General features: G+C 49.6%; 1 protein-coding gene across 5 annotated transcripts in view; it reads right to left on the bottom strand.

Annotated features, from left to right (window-relative positions):
* Nucleotides 1–2,940: 2,940 nt before the first annotated feature.
* The window catches only part of EIF4G3 (eukaryotic translation initiation factor 4 gamma 3), a 74,500-nt gene continuing 57,768 nt past the window's right edge, over nt 2,941–19,672 (bottom strand). For all 5 annotated transcript variants that reach the window (XM_056543571.1, XM_056543573.1, XM_056543572.1 and 2 more), the window contains 12 exons: nt 19,170–19,263; nt 17,898–18,012; nt 17,612–17,826; nt 16,515–16,621; nt 16,268–16,440; nt 15,894–16,019; nt 15,136–15,217; nt 12,567–12,665; nt 11,957–12,103; nt 11,780–11,861; nt 11,545–11,691; nt 2,941–3,229 (listed from right to left, as the gene is read on the bottom strand). In XM_056543571.1, coding sequence (XP_056399546.1) covers nt 3,048–3,229; nt 11,545–11,691; nt 11,780–11,861; nt 11,957–12,103; nt 12,567–12,665; nt 15,136–15,217; nt 15,894–16,019; nt 16,268–16,440; nt 16,515–16,621; nt 17,612–17,826; nt 17,898–18,012; nt 19,170–19,263 — 1,569 coding nt within the window. In that variant the 3' untranslated portion in view covers nt 2,941–3,047. The remainder of the gene's footprint in view (nt 3,230–11,544; nt 11,692–11,779; nt 11,862–11,956; nt 12,104–12,566; nt 12,666–15,135; nt 15,218–15,893; nt 16,020–16,267; nt 16,441–16,514; nt 16,622–17,611; nt 17,827–17,897; nt 18,013–19,169; nt 19,264–19,672) is intronic.

The following is a 19,672-nucleotide window of genomic DNA, read 5'->3' on the forward strand; positions in this document are numbered from 1 at the left end:
AAAGTAATAATAATAATAATGTAAAATAATAATATAAAGTAATAATAATAATAATAAATATAAGATAATAATAATAATGTAAAATAATAATATAAAGTAATAATAATAATAATAATAATAATAAAGTAATAATAAATATAAGATAATAATAATATAAAGTAATAATAATAATAATGTAAAATAATAATATAAAGTAATAATAATAATAATAATAAATATAAGATAATAATAATAATAATGTAAAATAATAATATAAAGTAATAATAATAATAATGTAAAATAATAATATAAAGTAATAATAATAATAATAATAATAATAAAGTAATAATAATAAATATAAGATAATAATAATATAAAGTAATAATAATAATAATGTAAAATAATAATATAAAGTAATAATAATAATAATAATGTAAAATAATAATATAAAGTAATAATAATAATAAATATAAGATAATAATAATAATAATGTAAAATAATAATATAAAGTAATAATAATAATAAATATAAGATAATAATAATAATGTAAAATAATAATATAAAGTAATAATAATAATAATAATAATAATGTTTTACCCCTTTAACGCATCAGGAGTCAGGAAGGGGTTCCAGCCTCTGTATACTTACCCAAGTGTTTCCCAACCAGGGCGCCTCCAGCTGTTGCAAAACTACAACTCCCAGCATTCCCAGACAGCGAAAAGTTTTAGTAAAGTTAATAAAGTTTAAATAAAAAAGTACTAAGAAAAGACGAGACGAGACACAGGGTACAGATCGTTTTATTAGCCTTTCTTTCCATAGGAAACCAGGCTAAAATGAATAGAAATACAACAAAAGAGAAAGCGTGGCACAGTGGCATGTGCCGTTATTGTGGAACGCCGCAGCTCGTCCCGGCTCAGACGCGCTCCCCTCCCCCGTACCCCTGGAGGTTTTCTACTCCTTATCTTTTATTTCACTTAAAATACTGAATTTTCAACAACCCTTTTAGAGACACCGGGCAGCGAGATGGCATCTGTCATGGTCGACCTAGGGTCCTACATCGTAGGGCTCGGCCACCCGCTGCAGTGCGCCTGAATCCATCAGCATCGCGTACCGCGCCAAAGCTTTAGAACTGACGGGGACTGGTCTCCCAATTCCTAAACGCCTCGTTACGTGGACGCGCTGAAGAGAGGCCCGGGCGCCCTCCAAAAAATATGTTTCCAACCAAACCAGCAACTGCTCAAAACCTTCCGTAAAACGTCACCATTAGATCCTTTTAAATATAAAAGGCCGGATACAATGCGAGGAAGGAGCCGGGTCCCCGTAACGTGGCCGAACACCGGCTCGCATAGTCCTTGGATAATAAATTATTTTATCTCTCATTTTTCTTTTGAAATGATTTGAGTTTTGTTGTTTTTTTTTATTACTTTAAGTCTCTTCTCTATTTTTCTTATTTGTTTTTTTTTTTTATAAAAGAAAAAAAAAAAAAAGCGCGATGTGGGAAGATTGAAAACAAAAAATATTTACTTCTATACACAGTGTTGGGGGATGGTGGGGGGTGGGGTTTGCGCCCTCCTTCCCACAAAGCTACGGGGAGGGGGTGACCTCCCCCAAAACCATTCAAATCAATGCTTGGACTGGGAGCTCCTCCTTCACCCCCTCCTCCTCCTTCACCCCTCCTCCTCCACCCCCCCTCCTCCTTCACCACCCTGCTCCTCCTCCTTCACCCCTCCTCCTCCACCCCCCCTCCTCCTTCACCACCCTGCTCCTCCTCCTTCACCCCTCCTCCTCCACCCCCCCTCCTCCTTCACCACCATGCTCCTCCACCCCTCCTCCTCCTCCTTCACCCCTCCCCCTCCTCCACCACCACCCTCCTCTTCCACCTCCTTCACCCCCCTCCTCTTCCACCTCCTTCACCCCCCCTCCTCTTCCTCCTCCTTCACCCCCCTCCTCTTCCTCCTCCTTCACCCCCCCTCCTCTTCCTCCTCCTTCACCCCCCTCCTCTTCCTCCACCCCCCTCCTCTCCTCCACCCCCCTCCTCTTCCTCCACCCCCCTCCTCTTCCTCCACCCCCCTCCTCTTTTTCCTCCTCCCCCCTCCTCTTTTTCCTCCTCCTTCACCCCCCTCCTCTTTTTCCTCCTCCTTCACCCCCCTCCTCTTTTTCCTCCTCCTTCACCCCCCCTCCTCTTTTTCCTCCTCCTTCACCCCCCTCCTCTTTTTCCTCCTCCTTCACCCCCCTCCTCTTTTTCCTCCTCCTTCACCCCCCTCCTCTTTTTCCTCCTCCTTCACCCCCCTCCTCTTTTTCCTCCTCCTTCACCCCCCCTCCTCTTTTTCCTCCTCCTTCACCCCCCTCCTCTTTTTCCTCCTCCTTCACCCCCCTCCTCTTTTTCCTCCTCCCCCCTCCTCTTTTTCCTCCTCCTTCACCCCCCCTCCTCTTTTTCCTCCTCCTTCACCCCCCTCCTCTTTTTCCTCCTCCTTCACCCCCCTCCTCTTTTTCCTCCTCCTTCACCCCCCTCCTCTTTTTCCTCCTCCTTCACCCCCCCTCCTCTTTTTCCTCCTCCTTCACCCCCTCCTCTTTTTCCTCCTTCACCCCCCTCCTCTTTTTCCTCCTCCACCCCCCTCCTCTTTTTCCTCCTCCACCCCCCTCCTCCTCCACCCCCCTCCTCCTCCACCCCCCTCCTCCTCCACCCCCCTCCTCCTCCACCCCCCTCCTCCTTCACCCCCCTCCTCCTCCACCCCCCTCCTCCTCCACCCCCCTCCTCCTCCACCCCCCTCCTCCTTCACCCCCCTCCTCCTTCAACCCCCCTCCTCCTTCAACCCCCCTCCTTCAACCCCCCTCCTCCTCCTCCTTCACCCCCCCCCCCTCCTCCTTCACCCCCCTCCTCCTCCACCCCCCTCCTCCTTCACACTTGGTTTCATCCACTGTTCTGTACCCTGATTGGCGAAGAGAGAGGAACGGGAGGGCGAAACTTAAATTTTTTTTTATATAAAGTTGCTGAAAGTGACCCTGGCTGTGACTCCTCCCCCTCCTCACGGGCAGCACGGTCAGTAAAACGCCATTGGATTAAGTTTCTAGTTGTCCTCGGACTCCTCCTCCGCCTCTCGCAGCCACGTGAAAAAGGCAGTGACGGACTTTAGTGCTACACCTTTTCCATTCTGCTCCACCGGGTCTTTACTGCTTTCCCACCTATAGAAGGCGTCTTCGGATATGACCTCCTCGTCGTACAGACAGTCGAAGAACATGCGGAGCAAGTCTGCCGGGAAGAAAAAGAAGAGAGTCAGCAGCTGCAGCAATGCAAAAAAATACCAGATGGTTCATATCGGCTTACACCGATACAGCTCGTCTTTTAAAGGGGTACTCCAGTGGAAATTGTATTTAAGTCAACTGGTTCCAGAAAGTTAAACAGATTTGTAAATTACTTCTATTAAAAAATCAATCCTTCCAGTACTTATTAGCTGCTGAATACTACAGAGGAAATTATTTTCTTTTTGGAACACAGAGCTCTCTGCTGACATCATGAACACAGAGCTCTCTGCTGACACCTCTGTCCATTTTAGGAACTTTCCAGGAGTAAGAGAAAATCCGCATAGAAAACATATGCTGCTCTGGACAGTTCCTAAAATGGACAGAGGTGTCAGCAGAGAGCACTGTGCTCATGATGTCAGCAGAGAGCTCTGTGTTCCAAAAAGAAAATAATTTCCTCTGTAGTATTCAGCAGCTAATAAGTACTGGAAGGATTAAGATTTTTTAATAGAAGTAATTTACAAATCTGTTTAACTTTCTGGCACCAGTTGATTAAAAAAAATAAACCATGGTGCCTCCTGTTGGGGCATGCTGGGAGTTGTAGTTTTGCAACAGCTGGAGCCACTCTGGTTGGGAAACACTGGGGTAAGTATACAGAGGTTGTTACCCCTTTCTGACTCCTGATAAGTTAAATAAATGCCGTGTGGGATTTATATCGTTAAAGGGGTACTCTAGGACTACAGTATAGGGCAGTGTTTCCAAACCAGGGTGCCTCCAGCTATTGGCTGTCCGGGCATACTGGGAGTTGTAGTTTTGCAACAGCTGAAGGCAACCTTGTTGGGAAAACACTGGGGTAAGAATACAGAGGCTGTAAACCCTTTCTGACTCCAGATATGTTAAAAAGATGCCATGTGGGATTTATATAGTTAAAGGGGTACTCTAGGACTACAATATAGTACAGTGTTTCCCAACCAAGGTGCCTCCAGCTGTTGTAAAACTACACCTCCCAGCATTCCCGGACAGCTGTTGCATCAATGGAGTTCATTAAATGTAAATGAGTCATGTGATCACCAGTCGGACCCACAGAAAAATCACAATGCTTAACCTGTTCAGGACCCATGACGTATGCATACGTCTTCACACCCTGGGTCTTAAGGACCCATGACGTATGCATACGTCATGGCGTTTTCCGGTCTCTGCCGCTCGCCGGGCAGAGATCGGAACTGGATGCCTGCTGAAATCCTTCAGCAGGCATCCAGGGCAAACGCCGAGGGGGGCCATGTAGGCCCCCCATGTCGGCGATCGCCGCAAATCGCAAGGGAAATCGCCCTTGCGATCTGCGGCGATACCGGGCTGATCGGGTCTCTGGGACCCGACCGCCCGGTAATTTCGCATGATCCCGGCTGTCACAGACAGCCAGGACCATGCTGGAGTATCGGAGCGAGGTGGCAAGCCGGCCACCTCCTCCGATCCCCTGCGATCTGTCGGTTAGTTAACCGACCAATCGCAGGAGGGGGGGCGGTTACTTCCTCCCGTCCTGCCCGGCCCCTGAAAGTCCGGAGAGGACGGGAGGAAGACCGGAGGACGCGGCGGGGGACGGGGGAGTGCTGGGGACCGGCCCCGGTACTTACCTCGTCCCTGAAGACCAGGATCCAGACGATGAAGACGGCGGCAGCGGCGACAGGTGAGTAGATCTTCAGCCGCGGTCGGGCCCTTTACAGCAATGCACGTCGCCGTAAAGCGACATGCATTGCTGTAATAGGACCCTGTAAACTACAACTCCCAGCATGCCCAGACAGCCCTTGGCGTCTGGGCATGCTGGGAGTTGCAGTTTTGCAACATCTGGAGGTCCACAGTTTGGAGACCACTGTGCCCTTCCAGAAGTTGCAAAACTACACATCCTCAGCATGCCCTTACTGTCCAGGCATGCTGGGAGTTGTAGTTCTGTAACATCTGGCCCTTCAGATGTTGCAGAACTACAACTCCCAGCATGCCTGGACAGTTTTGGCATACTGGGAGTTGTAGTTTTGCAACATCTGGAAGGGCACAGATTGGGAACCACTGTATCAGTGGTCTGCAAACTGTAGTCCTCCAGATGTTGCAAAACTACAACTCCAAGCATGCTGGGAGTTGTAGTTCGGCAACATCTGGCTCTAAAGATGTTGCCGAACTACTACTCCCAGCATGCCTGAGAATGTTTGGGAGTTGTGGTTTTGCAACAGCTGGAGGCACACTGGTTGGGAAACATTGTTTCCTAATTCAGTGTTTCCCAACCCGTGTGCCTCCAGCTGTTGCAAAACCACAACTCCCAAACATTCTCAGGCATGCTGGGAGTAGTAGTTTTGCAACAGCTGGAGGCCCCCCCCCCCCCTGTGAATGTACAGGGTACACTCACATGGGCAGGGGGCTTACAGTGAGTATCAGGCTGCAAGTTTGCGATGCAGCAAATTTTGCGCGGTAGCTCAAACTCGCTGTAATCCCCCGCCCGTGTGACTGTACCCTAAAAACACTACACACCACTACACTAACACAAAATAAAATAAAAAGTAAAAAACACTACATATACACATACCCCTACACAGCCCCCCGCCCCTCCCCAATAAAAATGAAAAACGCCTGGTACGCCACGGTTTCCAAAATGGAGCCTCCAGCTGTTGCAAAACAACAACTCCCAGTATTGCCAGACAGCCGTTGACTGTCCAGGCATGCTGGGAGTTTATGCAACAGCTGGAGGCACCCTGTTTGGGAATCGCTGGCGTAGAATACCCCTATGTCCACCCCTATGCAAATCCCTAATTCAGGCCTCAAATGGCATGGCGCTCTCACTTTGGAGCCCTGTCGTATTTCATGGCAACAGTTTAGGGCCACATATGGGGTATCGCCGTACTCGGGAGAAATTGACTAACAAATCTTGGGGGTCTTTTTCTCCTTTCACCCCTTATGAAAAGGTGAAGTTGGGGTCTACACCAGCATGTTAGTGTAAAAAAATAAACTTTTTACACTAACATGCTGGTGTTGCCCTATACTTTTCATTTTGACAAGAGGTAAAAGGGAAAAAAGCGCCACAAAATTTGTAACACAATTTCTCCCGAGTACGGAGATACCCCATATGTGGGCGTAAAGTGTTCTGGGGGCGCACAACAAGGCCCAGAAGGGAGAGTGCGCCATGTACATTTGAGGTGATTTGCACAGGGGTGGCTGATTGTTACAGCGGTTTTGACAAACGCAAAAAAAACAAAACCCCACATGTGACCCCATTTCGGAAACTGCACCCCTCACGGAATGTAATGAGAGGTGCAGTGAGAATTTACACCCCACAGGTGTCTGACAGATCTTTGGAACAGTGGGCTGTGCAAATTAAAAATGTTGTACAGCCCACTGTTCCACAGATATGACAGACACCAGTGGGGGGTAAATGCTCATTTTATGCCTTGTTACGTTCCTCAAGGGGTCTAGTTTCCAAAATGGTATGCCATGTGGGGGTTATTTTGCTGTCCTGGCACCATATGGGCTTCCTAAATGCGACATGCCCCCCGAGCAAAATTTGCTCTCAAAAAGCCAAATATGACTCCTTCTCTTCTGAGCATTGTAGTTCGCCCGTAGTGCACTTCAGGTCAACTTATGGGGTACCTCCATAATCAGAAGAGATGTGGTTACAAATTTTGGGGGGTATTTTCTGCTATTAACCCTTGCAAAAATGTGAAATTTGGGGGGAAACACACATTTTAGTGAAATTTTATTTTTATTTTTTTACATATGCAAAAGTCGTGAAACCCCTGTGGGGTATTAAGGCTCACTTTATTCCTTGTTACGTACCTCAAGGGGTCTAGTTTCCAAAATGGTATGCCATGTGGGGGATTTTTGCTGTTCTGGCACCATAGGGGCTTCCTAAATGCAACATGCCTCCCAAAAACCATTTCAAAAAAACGTACTCTCCAAAATCCCCTTGTCGCTCCTTCGCTTCTGAGCCCTCTACTGCGCCCACCGAACACTTTACATAGACATATGAGGTATGTGCTTACTCGAGAGAAATTGGGCTACAAATATAAGTATACATTTTCTCCTTTTTCCCCTTGTAAAAATTCAAAAATTGGGTCTACAAGAACATGCGAGTGTAAAAAATGGAGATTGTGAATTTTCTCCTTCACTTTGCTGTTATTCCTGTGAAACACCTAAAGGGTTAAAACGCGGACTGAATGTCATTTTGAATACTCTGGGGGGTGCAGTTTTTATAATGGGGTCATTTGTGGGGTATTTCTAATATGAAGACCCTTCAAATCCACTTCAAACCTGAACTGGTCCATGAAAAATTGTGAGTTTGGAAATTTTGTGAAAAATTGGAAAATTGCTGCTGAACTTTGAAGCCCTCTGGTGACTTCCAAAAGTAAAAACACGTAAATTTTATGATGCAAACATAAAATAGACATATTGTATATGTGAATAAAAAAAAAATTATTTGGAATATCCATTTTCCTTACAAGCAGAGAGCTTCAAAGTTAAAAAAATGCAAAATTTTCAAATTTTTCATAAAATGTTGGGATTTTTCACCAAGAAAGGATGCAAGATACCACAAAATTTTACCACTATGTTAAAGTAGAATATGTCACGAAAAAACTATCTCGGAATCAGAATGATAACTAAAAGCATTCCAGAGTTATTAATGTTTAAAGTGACAGTGGTCAGAATTGCAAAAAATGGCCGGGTCCTGAGGTGTAAAATGGCTGGGTCCTTAAAGGGTTAATGTAGTGTTTCCTCAACCAGGGTGCCTCCAGCTGTTGCAAACCTACAACTCCCAGCATGCTGGGAGTTGTAGTTTTGCAACCGCTGGAGGCACCCTGGTTGGGAAACACTGGTATAGCGGATAAGTGTCTGATCGCCGGGGGTCTCAGTAGTACAGCGCTCATGTATCTCCAGCACTCCCATAGACAGAGCGCCCCATCACTCCATGCACAGTGAGAGACGGGGCCCTGTTTTGGAGATAGTGCAGGGTCTCAGATTATCCCCTTATCTCAGCGGTCCGTGCTCTATACTTACCCACCTGATGTAACTGTACATCATAGGTCGGAATGGGTTTGCGGAACAGAGAAACTTCTCCAGAAGACCACCCACCATACATCAGGCATTGTGACCATATTTGTTTGAGAAGACCACCCCCATAGAAGAACACAACTGAAGACCACCCCCCATGGAAGAACACAACTGAAGACCACCCCCCATGGAAGAACACAACTGAAGACCACCCCCCATGGAAGAACACAACTGAAGACCACCCCCCATGGAAGAACACAACTGAAGACCACCCCCATAGAAGAACACAACTGAAGACCACCCCCCATGGAAGAACACAACTGAAGACCACCCCCCATGGAAGAACACAACTAAAGACCACCCTCCATGGAAGAACACAACTGAAGACCACCCTCCATGGAAGAACACAACTAAAGACCACCCTCCATGGAAGAACACAACTGAAGACCACCCCCCATGGAAGAACACAACTGAAGACCACCCCCCATGGAAGAACACAACTGACAACATCATTGTGTATCACAATTGTAATATAAGCCCCACAACCCCTTTCCAACAAAACACATTTATTAGGCCCTGCCGTATGGTTGAGAGATTGGTCAAATAAATCTTTTCTACCGTTCCCGCTGTGTCTGATCTGGGTCCGTCAGCGCCACCTGAATCCTGTGGTTACCAAATAGAAGCCTTCACCATTCAACGGCTTCACTGAAAAAGCTTAAGTGTTGCAGACGGGTCCCTATTTTGATATTTCTATTCACGCTCATCATTGTTGTGTACGAACTACACAACTTAGGCCGGGTTCACACCACTCATACACCCTGACAGCAGATCTCGGGCTACGCTCATACACCCTGACAGCAGATCCCAGGCTACGCTCATACACCCTGACACCAGATCCCGGGCTACGCTCATACACCCTGACAGCAGATCCCGGGCTACGCTCATTACACCCTGACAGCAGATCCCAGGCTACGCTCATACACCCTGACAGCAGATCCCGGGCTACGCTCATACACCCTGACAGCAGATCTCGGGCTGCGCTCATACACCCTGACAGCAGATCTCAGGCTATGCTCATACACCCCGACAGCAGATCCCGGGCCACGCTCATACACCCCGACAGCAGATCCCAGGCTACGCTCATACACCCTGACAGTAGATCCCGGGCTACGCTCATACACCCTGACAGCAGATCTCGGGCTGCGCTCATACACCCTGACAGCAGATCTCAGGCTATGCTCATTCACCCTGACAGCAGATCCCGGGCTACGCTCATACACCCCGACAGCAGATCCCAGGCTACGCTCATACACCCTGACAGCAGATCCCGGGCTACGCTCATACACCCTGACAGCAGATCTCGGGCTGCGCTCATACACCCTGACAGCAGATCTCAGGCTATGCTCATTCACCCTGACAGCAGATCCCGGGCTACGCTCATACACCCCGACAGCAGATCCCAGGCTACGCTCATACACCCTGACAGCAGATCCCAGGCTACGCTCATACACCCCGACAGCAGATCCCGGGCTACGCTCATACACCCTGACAGGAGATCTCGGGCTACGCTCATACACCCTGACAGCAGATCTCAGGCTACGCTCATACACCCTGACAGCAGATCTCAGGCTACGCTCATACACCCTGTCAGCAGATCTCAGGCTACGCTCATACACCCCGACAGCAGATCCCGGGCTACGCTCATACACCCTGACAGCAGATCTCAGGCTACGCTCATACACCCCGACAGCAGATCTTGGGCTACGCTCATACACCCTGACAGCAGATCTCGGGCCTACGCTCATACACCCCGACAGCAGATCCCGGGCTACGCTCATACACCCTGACAGCAGATCTCGGGCTGCAATCATACACCCCGACAGCAGATCTCAGGCTACGCTCATACACCCTGACAGCAGATCCCGGGCTGCGCTCATACACCCTGACAGCAGATCTCAGGCTACGCTCATACACCCTGACAGCAGATCTCAGGCTACGCTCATACACCCTGACAGCATATCCCGGGCCTACGCTCATACACCCCGACAGCAGATCCCGGGCTACGCTCATACACCCTGACAGCAGATCTCGGGCTGCGCTCATACACCCTGACAGCAGATCTCGGGCTGCGCTCATACACCCTGACAGCAGATCTCAGGCTACGCTCATACACCCTGACAGCAGATCTCAGGCTACGCTCATACACCCTGACAGCAGATCTCAGGCTAAGCTCATACACCCTGACAGCAGATCTCAGGCTACGCTCATACACCCTGACAGCAGATCCCGGGCTACGCTCATACACCCTGACAGCAGATCCCGGGCTACGCTCATACACCCTGACAGCAGATCCCGGGCTACGCTCATACACCCTGACAGCAGATCCCGGGCTACGCTCATACACCCTGACAGCAGATCCCGGGCTGCGCTCTTACACCCTGACAGCAGATCTCAGGCTACGCTCATACACCCTGACAGCAGATCCCAGGCTACGCTCATACACCCTGACAGCAGATCCCGGGCTACGCTCATACACCCTGACAGCAGATCTCGGGCTGCGCTCATACACCCTGACAGCAGATCTCAGGCTATGCTCATACACCCCGACAGCAGATCCCGGGCTACGCTCATACACCCCGACAGCAGATCCCGGGCTACGCTCATACACCCTGACAGCAGATCTCAGGCTAAGCTCATACACCCTGACAGCAGATCTCAGGCTACGCTCATACACCCTGACAGCAGATCTCAGGCTACGCTCATACACCCTGACAGCAGATCCCGGGCTACGCTCATACACCCTGACAGCAGATCTCGGGCTGCGCTCATACACCCTGACAGCAGATCTCAGGCTATGCTCATACACCCCGACAGCAGAACCCGGGCTACGCTCATACACCCCGACAGCAGATCCCGGGCTACGCTCATACACCCTGACAGCAGATCTCAGGCTAAGCTCATACACCCTGACAGCAGATCTCAGGCTACGCTCATACACCCTGACAGCAGATCTCAGGCTACGCTCATACACCCTGACAGCAGATCCCGGGCTACGCTCATACACCCTGACAGCAGATCCCGGGCTACGCTCATACACCCTGACAGCAGATCCCGGGCTACGCTCATACACCCTGACAGCAGATCCCGGGCTACGCTCATACACCCTGACAGCAGATCCCGGGCTACGCTCATACACCCTGACAGCAGATCTCAGGCTGCGCTCTTACACCCTGACAGCAGATCTCAGGCTACGCTCATACACCCTGACAGCAGATCTCAGGCTACGCTCATACTCACTTGGAGGTTGATCAAGTTTTACTATCAATGCTTGCAGTGCATAAAGTGCTTGTAGTTCTTTCTCCACATTGGAGTCCATGTACTTTAGTAAGACTGGAACCTTCTGCTTGAGAAAGGTAGTGTCCACGCGGCAGGAAGAACAGTCCCCTACGGAGAGATGATAGAGGCAGGTCACTAAAGGAACAGGGGGTACGCCTGGAGGTGCGGGCACATGGGTAGTCGGGAGGAGTCTCACCTACTATTGCCGCTTTGCACACTGCGGTCATTAAAGCTCTCAGGAATGCCGGAGAACTCATCTGACCCTCATCCAGATTTGCCTGAATAACAAAAAGACAACCATATAGTGAGGAAGAAAACACAGGACAACTCCCCCCAACAATGCGACAATTCGTCTATTACGATCTGTACTCACTTCTACCCAGTCAAATATATGCTCATCGCTGGCGTTCTCCTCAATGATGAGCTGCTCTAGCCGCTTGTTTAGCTCCTCCGCCGTCAGCTCTTTCCTGGAAAGACTTTCTGATGGACTACAGGAGTCCGACAACGTGAAATCCAAGTTCTGCACAATAACAATGTGACCGTGAGGCTCAAACGTTAAAGGGGTACTCTGACCCCAAGACATCTTATCCCCTAGCCAAAAGGATAGTGGATAGGATGTCTGAACGCGGGGGTCCTCCGCAATCTTGCATGACTCCACGGGGCCAAAGTATCGTGATGTCATGCCCGGCCCCCGCTATGCAAGTCTATGGGAGGGGGCAGACATCACACGGGGCGGGGGCGTGACGTCATGATACTCCGGCCCCGTGGTCGGCACAGTTTGTGAGCTGGCAGCGCGGCGTGCAGCTCAAAGAGGTGGTGGGTGCCGAATGCAAGATTGCGGGAGTCCCCACCGGCGGGACCCCCGCGGTCAGACGTCTTATCCACTATACTTTGGATAGGGGATAAGATGTCTTGGGCCGGAGTACCCCTTTAATTTCGCAGAACGAAGTGATGTCACCCACATGGACAGCCGCAATTCTCACCTTTTCACTAACAAAGCTCTGTACGTCTTCTCCCTCCGGCAGCAAATCTTTCCACCTTAATCCCGTCTCTCTCCACAAAGCGGCCACTTTTTTATGGCTCTGAAACAAAACCATGAGTTTTCGGGTCACTTACTTAGCGCACTTACCCTATACCAAGCATGGCAGCCGGTTGGTATGATATCACCATTTACTAACAGCAAAGAGGTCTTAAAGGAGTGCGGCAGTCTAAGAAACTTATTCCCCACAGGGGTCCGACCCCTGGGAATCCTCCCAGCCCCCCCCCCCCCCCCCCCCGCCGCGCGGCGACCTGGCATTAGCCGCGATTCTGCACAGCTAATGCGCGCGTCGTCAACCTCACTGAGGTCAACCACATGCCCCCTCCATACAGCTCTATGGGAGGGGTGGGAGAGGCGGGGATGGGAGGGGTGGGAGAGGCGGGGATGGGAGGGGTGGGAGAGGCGGGGACGTGTTAGCCATGGCCAACACACCTCCTGCACAGGAGAGCCAGGGCCCCGTCCAGGAGATCAGGAGCGTTCGGACCCCCCAAACACCCCCCCTGCGATGAGAAACTTTTCCCCTATCCCACGGATAGGGGATAAGTGTCTAGGGCTGCAGATCTCCTTTAAAGCGCCGCTGTCATGAGTTTTTAGCCCCCCAGACTACTACAATGTTGTGACAAACGTCCATAACGGGAGTGTAACCTTTATGGGTTTTCCTCCTTCTTTTATAACTTATAAAATACATATATCCAGCGGTCAGGCACAGGTGGATAGGCATGGCTTGGGGTTCACAACGCCCCGCCGCCACGCCTATCCTCTCCTTTCAGCGCTGGGATCGTCGTGTGGTAAGACAGAGCGCATCCACCCCTCCTGATATGCGCCACTGCCCTGCATTGACAGAGCGTGCGCTTGCTCTCGCTGCCTATGCGCTCACTGCGCAGGTGCAGTACTAGAGGAAGGGAGGGGTGCATGCGCTGTGTCTTACTACACAGCGATCCCAGCGCTGAAAGGAGAGGATAGGCGTGGCGACTGTGCCTGACTGCTGAATAAATGTATTTTATAAGTTATAAAAAAAGGCGGAAAACCCATAAAGGTTACACTCACGTTATGGACGTCTGTCACAACATTGCAGTAGTCCAGGGGGCTAAAAACTCATGACAGTTGCGCTTTAAACGGGAACTCCACTGCCCCAGCGTCCGAAACATTTTGTTCTGAACGCATGGTGCGGGCTACGGGCGTCCTGCACACACCCCCTAGTGACATCACGCCACGCCCCCTCAATGCAAGTCTATGGGAGGGGGCGTGGCGGACACCACACCCACTCCCATAAACTTGCATTGAGGGGGCGTGGCGTCACTAGGGGGTATGTGCTCATATGACGTCATGACATTCACAGCCTGCACCATGCGTTCAGAACAAAATGTTCCGGACGCTGGGGCAGTGGAGTACCCCTTTAAGAGTAGGGACACACACACAGCGCATACCTTGAGTATTTGACACTGCGGGAAATCTGCCGTGCAGCAGGAAATCTACTGTGTATGCACTTTCCCCGCCGCAGCCGTGTGTGCGCAGTGAGGTTTGGACGCGGCCTGAGCGCACCAACGTAAGAACACAGCTTAAGAGTTTGGAATGTAAAAGAATATCGGAAAGCTGTAAAAAGTTTTCTGCAATACAGTTCCCGTATCAGGTTTTTGATAAAAAAAATTGATTCCTAAAAACTTGACTAAACTGTATCACAACGTGTGACCAAAAACTGTGGTAGGACACGGGGGAAAAAATACGGACAAAACCGTACAAGACGCAAAACAGACACAACCGGATGCATCTTTTGGCGTACGGTTTTCAATGGAGAATCAATGCGTACGGCAGTGGTCCCCAAACTGTGGCCCTCCAGATGTTGCAAAACTACAACTCCCAGCATGCCTGGACAGCCAACGGCTGTCCAGGCATGCTGGGAATTGTAGTTTTGCAACATCTGGAGGGCCACAGTTTGGGGACCACTGACGTACGGTTTTCAATACAGTTCCGTACAGGTTTTCACATTGAAAACGTAGACGGGAACTGTTTGTAAAAACATGGTGTGAATGCAGCCTAAGGCTGGGTTCACACCACGTTTTGTTAAATACGGTTCCCGTATACGGCTGGGAGGAGGGGGGGCGGAGCTTAATCGCGGCGCCCCCGCACTCAGCCGTATTCGGGGACCGTATTTAATGCATTTCTATGAGCCGACCGGAGTTAACCACAGCCTCCGGTCGGCTTCATTTTCGGCCGTATGCGGTTTCCCGACCGCAGGCAAAAACGTGGTTGACCGCGTTTTTTTTGCCTACGGTCGGGAAACCGCATACGGCCAGTAAACGAAGCCGACCGGAGGCTGTGGTTCACTCCGGTCGGCTCATTGACATGCATTAAATACGGTTCCCGAATACGGCTGAGTGCGGGCGCCGCGATTAAGCCCCGCCCCCCTCCTCCCAGCCGTAGACGGGAACCGTATTTAACAAAACGTGGTGTGAATGCAGCCTAATAAAGCTGCTTTATTTCTAGTTGCTCCGTTGCTGGATAGGGGCACTTACCATTTGTTTGCATAGAAGGTGCAATATTTCAGACAACAAGACCCCGGTACGTCCCACAGGGAGCAGCGCCTTGTTAAACTCCCTGGGAAAAAAAAAAAAAAACACACAAAGAGAAAGACGATAATGCAAGAGAGGAAAAAGCTCCAGTCGCGTCCAGAGCTGCGGCATCACACGTTTCCATGTGACTTCATGCAGTGCTGTGGTGCACTATGGGAGATGCTAAGTGTTTCCCAACCAGGGTGCCTCCAGCTGTTGCAAAACTTCAACTCCCAGCATGCCCGGACAGCCGTTGGCTGTCCGGGCATGCTGGGAGTTGTAGTTTTGCAACAGCTTAAAAAAAATAAATAAAATAAAATAAAATAAAAAAAAAAAAAGGTCCACAGTTTGGAGATCTAGACCCTAACAGATCTCCAAACTGTGCCCTACCAGATGGCAAACCTTGGCACGCTTAAAGTTGTCGTTTTGCAACAGCCTGAGACACACTGGCTGGGAAACGCAAGTCTAAATGTATTAAAAAATAAAAATTTAAAAATATCCTGATATGAAGGAGGCAGCATTGCATTGTGGGAGTTGTGGGATCCTCATACATGGTGCCGAAACCCCAACCCTTAGGCTATTAAAAAAAAATATATATATAATAAATAAAAATAAAAAATCATCATCAAATGGTGCTGAAACCCCAGACCTAAAGCTTCTAAAAAAAATTAAAAATTATCAAAGAAATCACAGACAATAACCTCAAACCCGAAGCTCCTTACGTGATTAATTCTTTCAAAGAAATCCCCCCGTCCTTTAACATGGGGGTTACCAGCTCCGCCAGGTACAGCCAGATATGCGGAATATCGATCGCCATATCGTCAGCCAGCTCAAGCGTCTCAGACAATCTGCAGAAAGACGAGCGTCAATATGGGGGGGGGGTCCTGCAATGTGACACTACATGATGGGCCCCCACCCTGAACATTATTTATAGCAGCGTTTCTCAACCAGGGCTGCAAAACTACAACTGCCAGCATGCCCAAAGGCTGCCTGGGCATGCTGGGAGTTGTAGTTCTGCAACACAATGGCTGGGAAACCCTTATCGGGGATAAAATGACAATATGCACCCACCCACTCTAGGATAGCCCTGCCTCACCCAGTAAAGAAGTCCTGCTTGTTGAGCTTCCCAGACTGCACCAGCTGATACAGCAGTTGTCCCATGTGATCCCGGGTGATCTGACTCCTTTCCAGCGTAGACTCTACGCCCACCCGAACAAAGACGGAAAGCGACCCCTGTAGAGCGAGCTCATCCACGCACTGCATGGCCTCCTAGAGACACACAAGAGCAGCGGCGTCAGATCTGAGCGGTCACATCTCCTTCCCACTACAGGAAGCTGTCGGACCTTATAGTCATTGATGTGCAGGAACTCATCTATAATGGCCTTGGATTTTCTTTCCAGTTCTTCTTCCGCCACGGGGGACTTGTCAGACTCCGGGGTCAAACACTTGGCTAAAGAGAAACACAAATGGGCAATTGGTCAGTGAATTTAAAAAAAAACTGGGCGAGGGGGGGGGGGTCACTGGACACTCTATAGCAGTGGTCTCCAACTTGCGGAACTCCAGAGGCAGCAAAACTACAACTCCCAGCATGCCCGAACAGCCGTTGCATCTATGAATTTCATTCCTGCAACTGTGTCATGTGATCACCAGTCTGACCCACAGAAAAATCACAGCGCACAATGCTGTGTTCTTTTGATCAGGGTTCTTCCAGCTGTTGCAAAACTACAACTCCCAGCATTGCCGGACAGCCGTTGCATCAATTCTTTTAATTCCGGTAACTGGGTCATGTGATCACCAGTCTGACCCACAGAAAAACCACAGTGCTCAATGCTGTGTTTTTTTTACCAGGGCTCTTCCAGCTGTTGCAAAACTACAACTCCCAGCATGCCCGGACAGCCGTTGCATCAATTCATTTAATTCCTGTAACTGGGTCATGTGATCACCAGTCTGACCCACAGAAAAATCACAGTGCTCAATGCTGTGTTTTTTTTGACCAGGGCTCTTCCAGCTGTTGCAAAACCACAACTCCCAGCATGCCCAGACAGCCGTTGCATCTATGAATTTAATTCCTGTAACTGGGTCATGTGATCACCAGTCTGACCCACAAAAAAATCACAGCGCACAATGCTGTGTTTTTTTTTACCAGGGCTCTTCCAGCTGTTGCAAAACTACAACTCCCAACACGCCCGGACAGCCGTTGCATCTATGAATTTCATTCCTGTAACTGGGTCATGTGATCACCAGTCTGACCCACAGAAAAACCACAGTGCTCAATGCTGTGTTTTTTTGACCAGGGCTCTTCCAGCTGTTGCAAAACTACAACTCCCAGCATGCCCGGACAGCCGTTGGCTGTCCGGGCATGCTGGGAGTTGTAGTTTTGCAACAGCTGGAGGTCAGAAGGTTGGAGACCACTACTCTATAGGATACGGCACTTTCTCACCGGGTTCTTTGAGCTTGCGCTCTATGCTCGGTGCCTTCTCCTGCTCGGTGGACACAGGCAGGTTTTTCGGCGCGTGCGGCGTTTCCCGCCGTTGTTCCTCCGGATGGTCTATTAGGTCCTTCGTGCTGCTGCCTCGCAGGAAGCTGGTGGGGCGGGTGACCGCGGAGGAGGGGGGTGCGGGCTTGTCGTTCCTTTCGCGACCGGTGTTACCATGGCTGGTGGGTCGGTAAACAGAGGTGTCAGTACGGACGCTATTTAGGTGTCAGTTCACATAACACGCTCCTACCTTGTTAATATCCTGCGGCTCTCGAGGTCCGAGATGGAGGAGGACATTGCTGAAGATACTGACGGTTGCAGGGCAGAGAATCGGTTCAGACTGGGGGCCCCGGGACGTAAGGACTCTGTCACAGAAACCAGACACCATTACTGCAAACCGGGCCATAGGAGAGATCAAATCCTGACCTGTTCACTGTTATGGCCCCATTCACACTACGGAATTTCCAAGCAGAATTCCTCACAGAAATTCCAATGCAGCAGCTCCCCATTGTTTTCTGCTGCGCCACAAACAATGCAGAATTTCGATGGCAGAATTTCCACAGAAGAAAAAACAATGTTCCTTCATTCTGCATAATCCTGCGCAGACTGCACTGCCTTCCAATGGGGAGCGCGCGCGCGCCTGTGTGGTTATAGTACCGATTGATTTTGGCGCGCCCGCAGCACGTTTGTTCTCCGGCTGGAAATTCTGTACTGTTAATGGGCTTTTATAGGCAATGAATGCTTGACTTAGTGGCCGCTCCTTAAAGGGGTACTCCGATGAAAACCTTTTTTCTTTTAAATCAACTGGTGGCAGAAAGTCAAACATATTTGTAAATTACTTCTATTAAAAAATCTTAATCCTTCCTGTACTTATTAGCTGCTGAATACTACAGAGGAAATTCTTTTCTTTTTGGAATGCTCTCTGATGACATCACGAGCACAGTTCTCTCTGCTGACGTTATTATAATAATAATAACGCTTTATTTATTGTTGTCCTTAGTGGGATTTGAACCCAAGTCCCCAGCACTGCAAGGCAGCAGTGCTAACCACTGAGCCACCATGCTGCCCTTGGGATACATCTGCTATGCATGGTTGCTAAAATGGGCAGAGATGTCAGCAGAGAGCACTGTGCTCGTGATGTCATCAGTGTTCCCAAAAGAAAGGAATTTCCACTGTAGCATTCAGCAGCTAATAAGTACTGGAAGGATTAAGATTTTTTAATAGAAGTAATTTACAAATCTGTTTAACTTTCTGCCACCAGTTGATTTAAAAGAAAAAAGGTTTTCACCAGAGTACCCCTTTAAGCAATATTCACATTGCGGATTTGCTAAGTTCGTTGGTCATTTTTTGTGCCGAACGGTCCCAAAACAGGTCGGAACACAACTGGCTCCACCGGGTCCTGTCTAGGATCTGGTATCGATATCAGTATTTTTTTTCCTCCGCTAATCTGCTGTTGCTACGACGGAATTCCCGAGGAAGATCACTTTTTCGGAGCCAGACGTCAATGTGAAGGAGGACTTACCTGTCTCGCTGGTCTTCGCCCCTCCGCTGCTTCCCTTCCCCCAGCTACCGAGCTGAGCTTTGGGCACTAGCTGGATCTTCTCATCGATGGTGGGCTGTAAGGCCAAGTGCGAGAATTACACAGAATACCGAGCAGGTAAAGGGGTACTCCGGCCCTTAGACATCGGGATAGGGGATAAGATGTCTGATCGGGAGGGTCCTGCCGCTGGGGACCCCCGCAATCTCTCATGCAGCACCCACCTGTCTCAGCTGCACGAAGTGATGATTGCTCCATGTCTGAAGTCTCGCGACCACGGGGCCGGAGTATCGCGATGTCACGACTCCGCCTTGCCCCCTCAATGCAAGCCTATGGGAGGGGGTGAAACTTGCATTGATGGGGTGGGGCATCACGACACAAGGAGGCGGAGTCGTGACATCAGGATACTCCGGCCCAGTGGTCGCGAGGCTTCAGAGATTGAACGATCATCGCTTCATGCAGTAGGAGGTGGGTGCTGCACGACAGAC

This window comes from Hyla sarda, chromosome 10 (genome assembly GCF_029499605.1).
Source record: "Hyla sarda isolate aHylSar1 chromosome 10, aHylSar1.hap1, whole genome shotgun sequence".
NCBI classification, from domain to species: Eukaryota; Metazoa; Chordata; class Amphibia; order Anura; family Hylidae; genus Hyla; species Hyla sarda.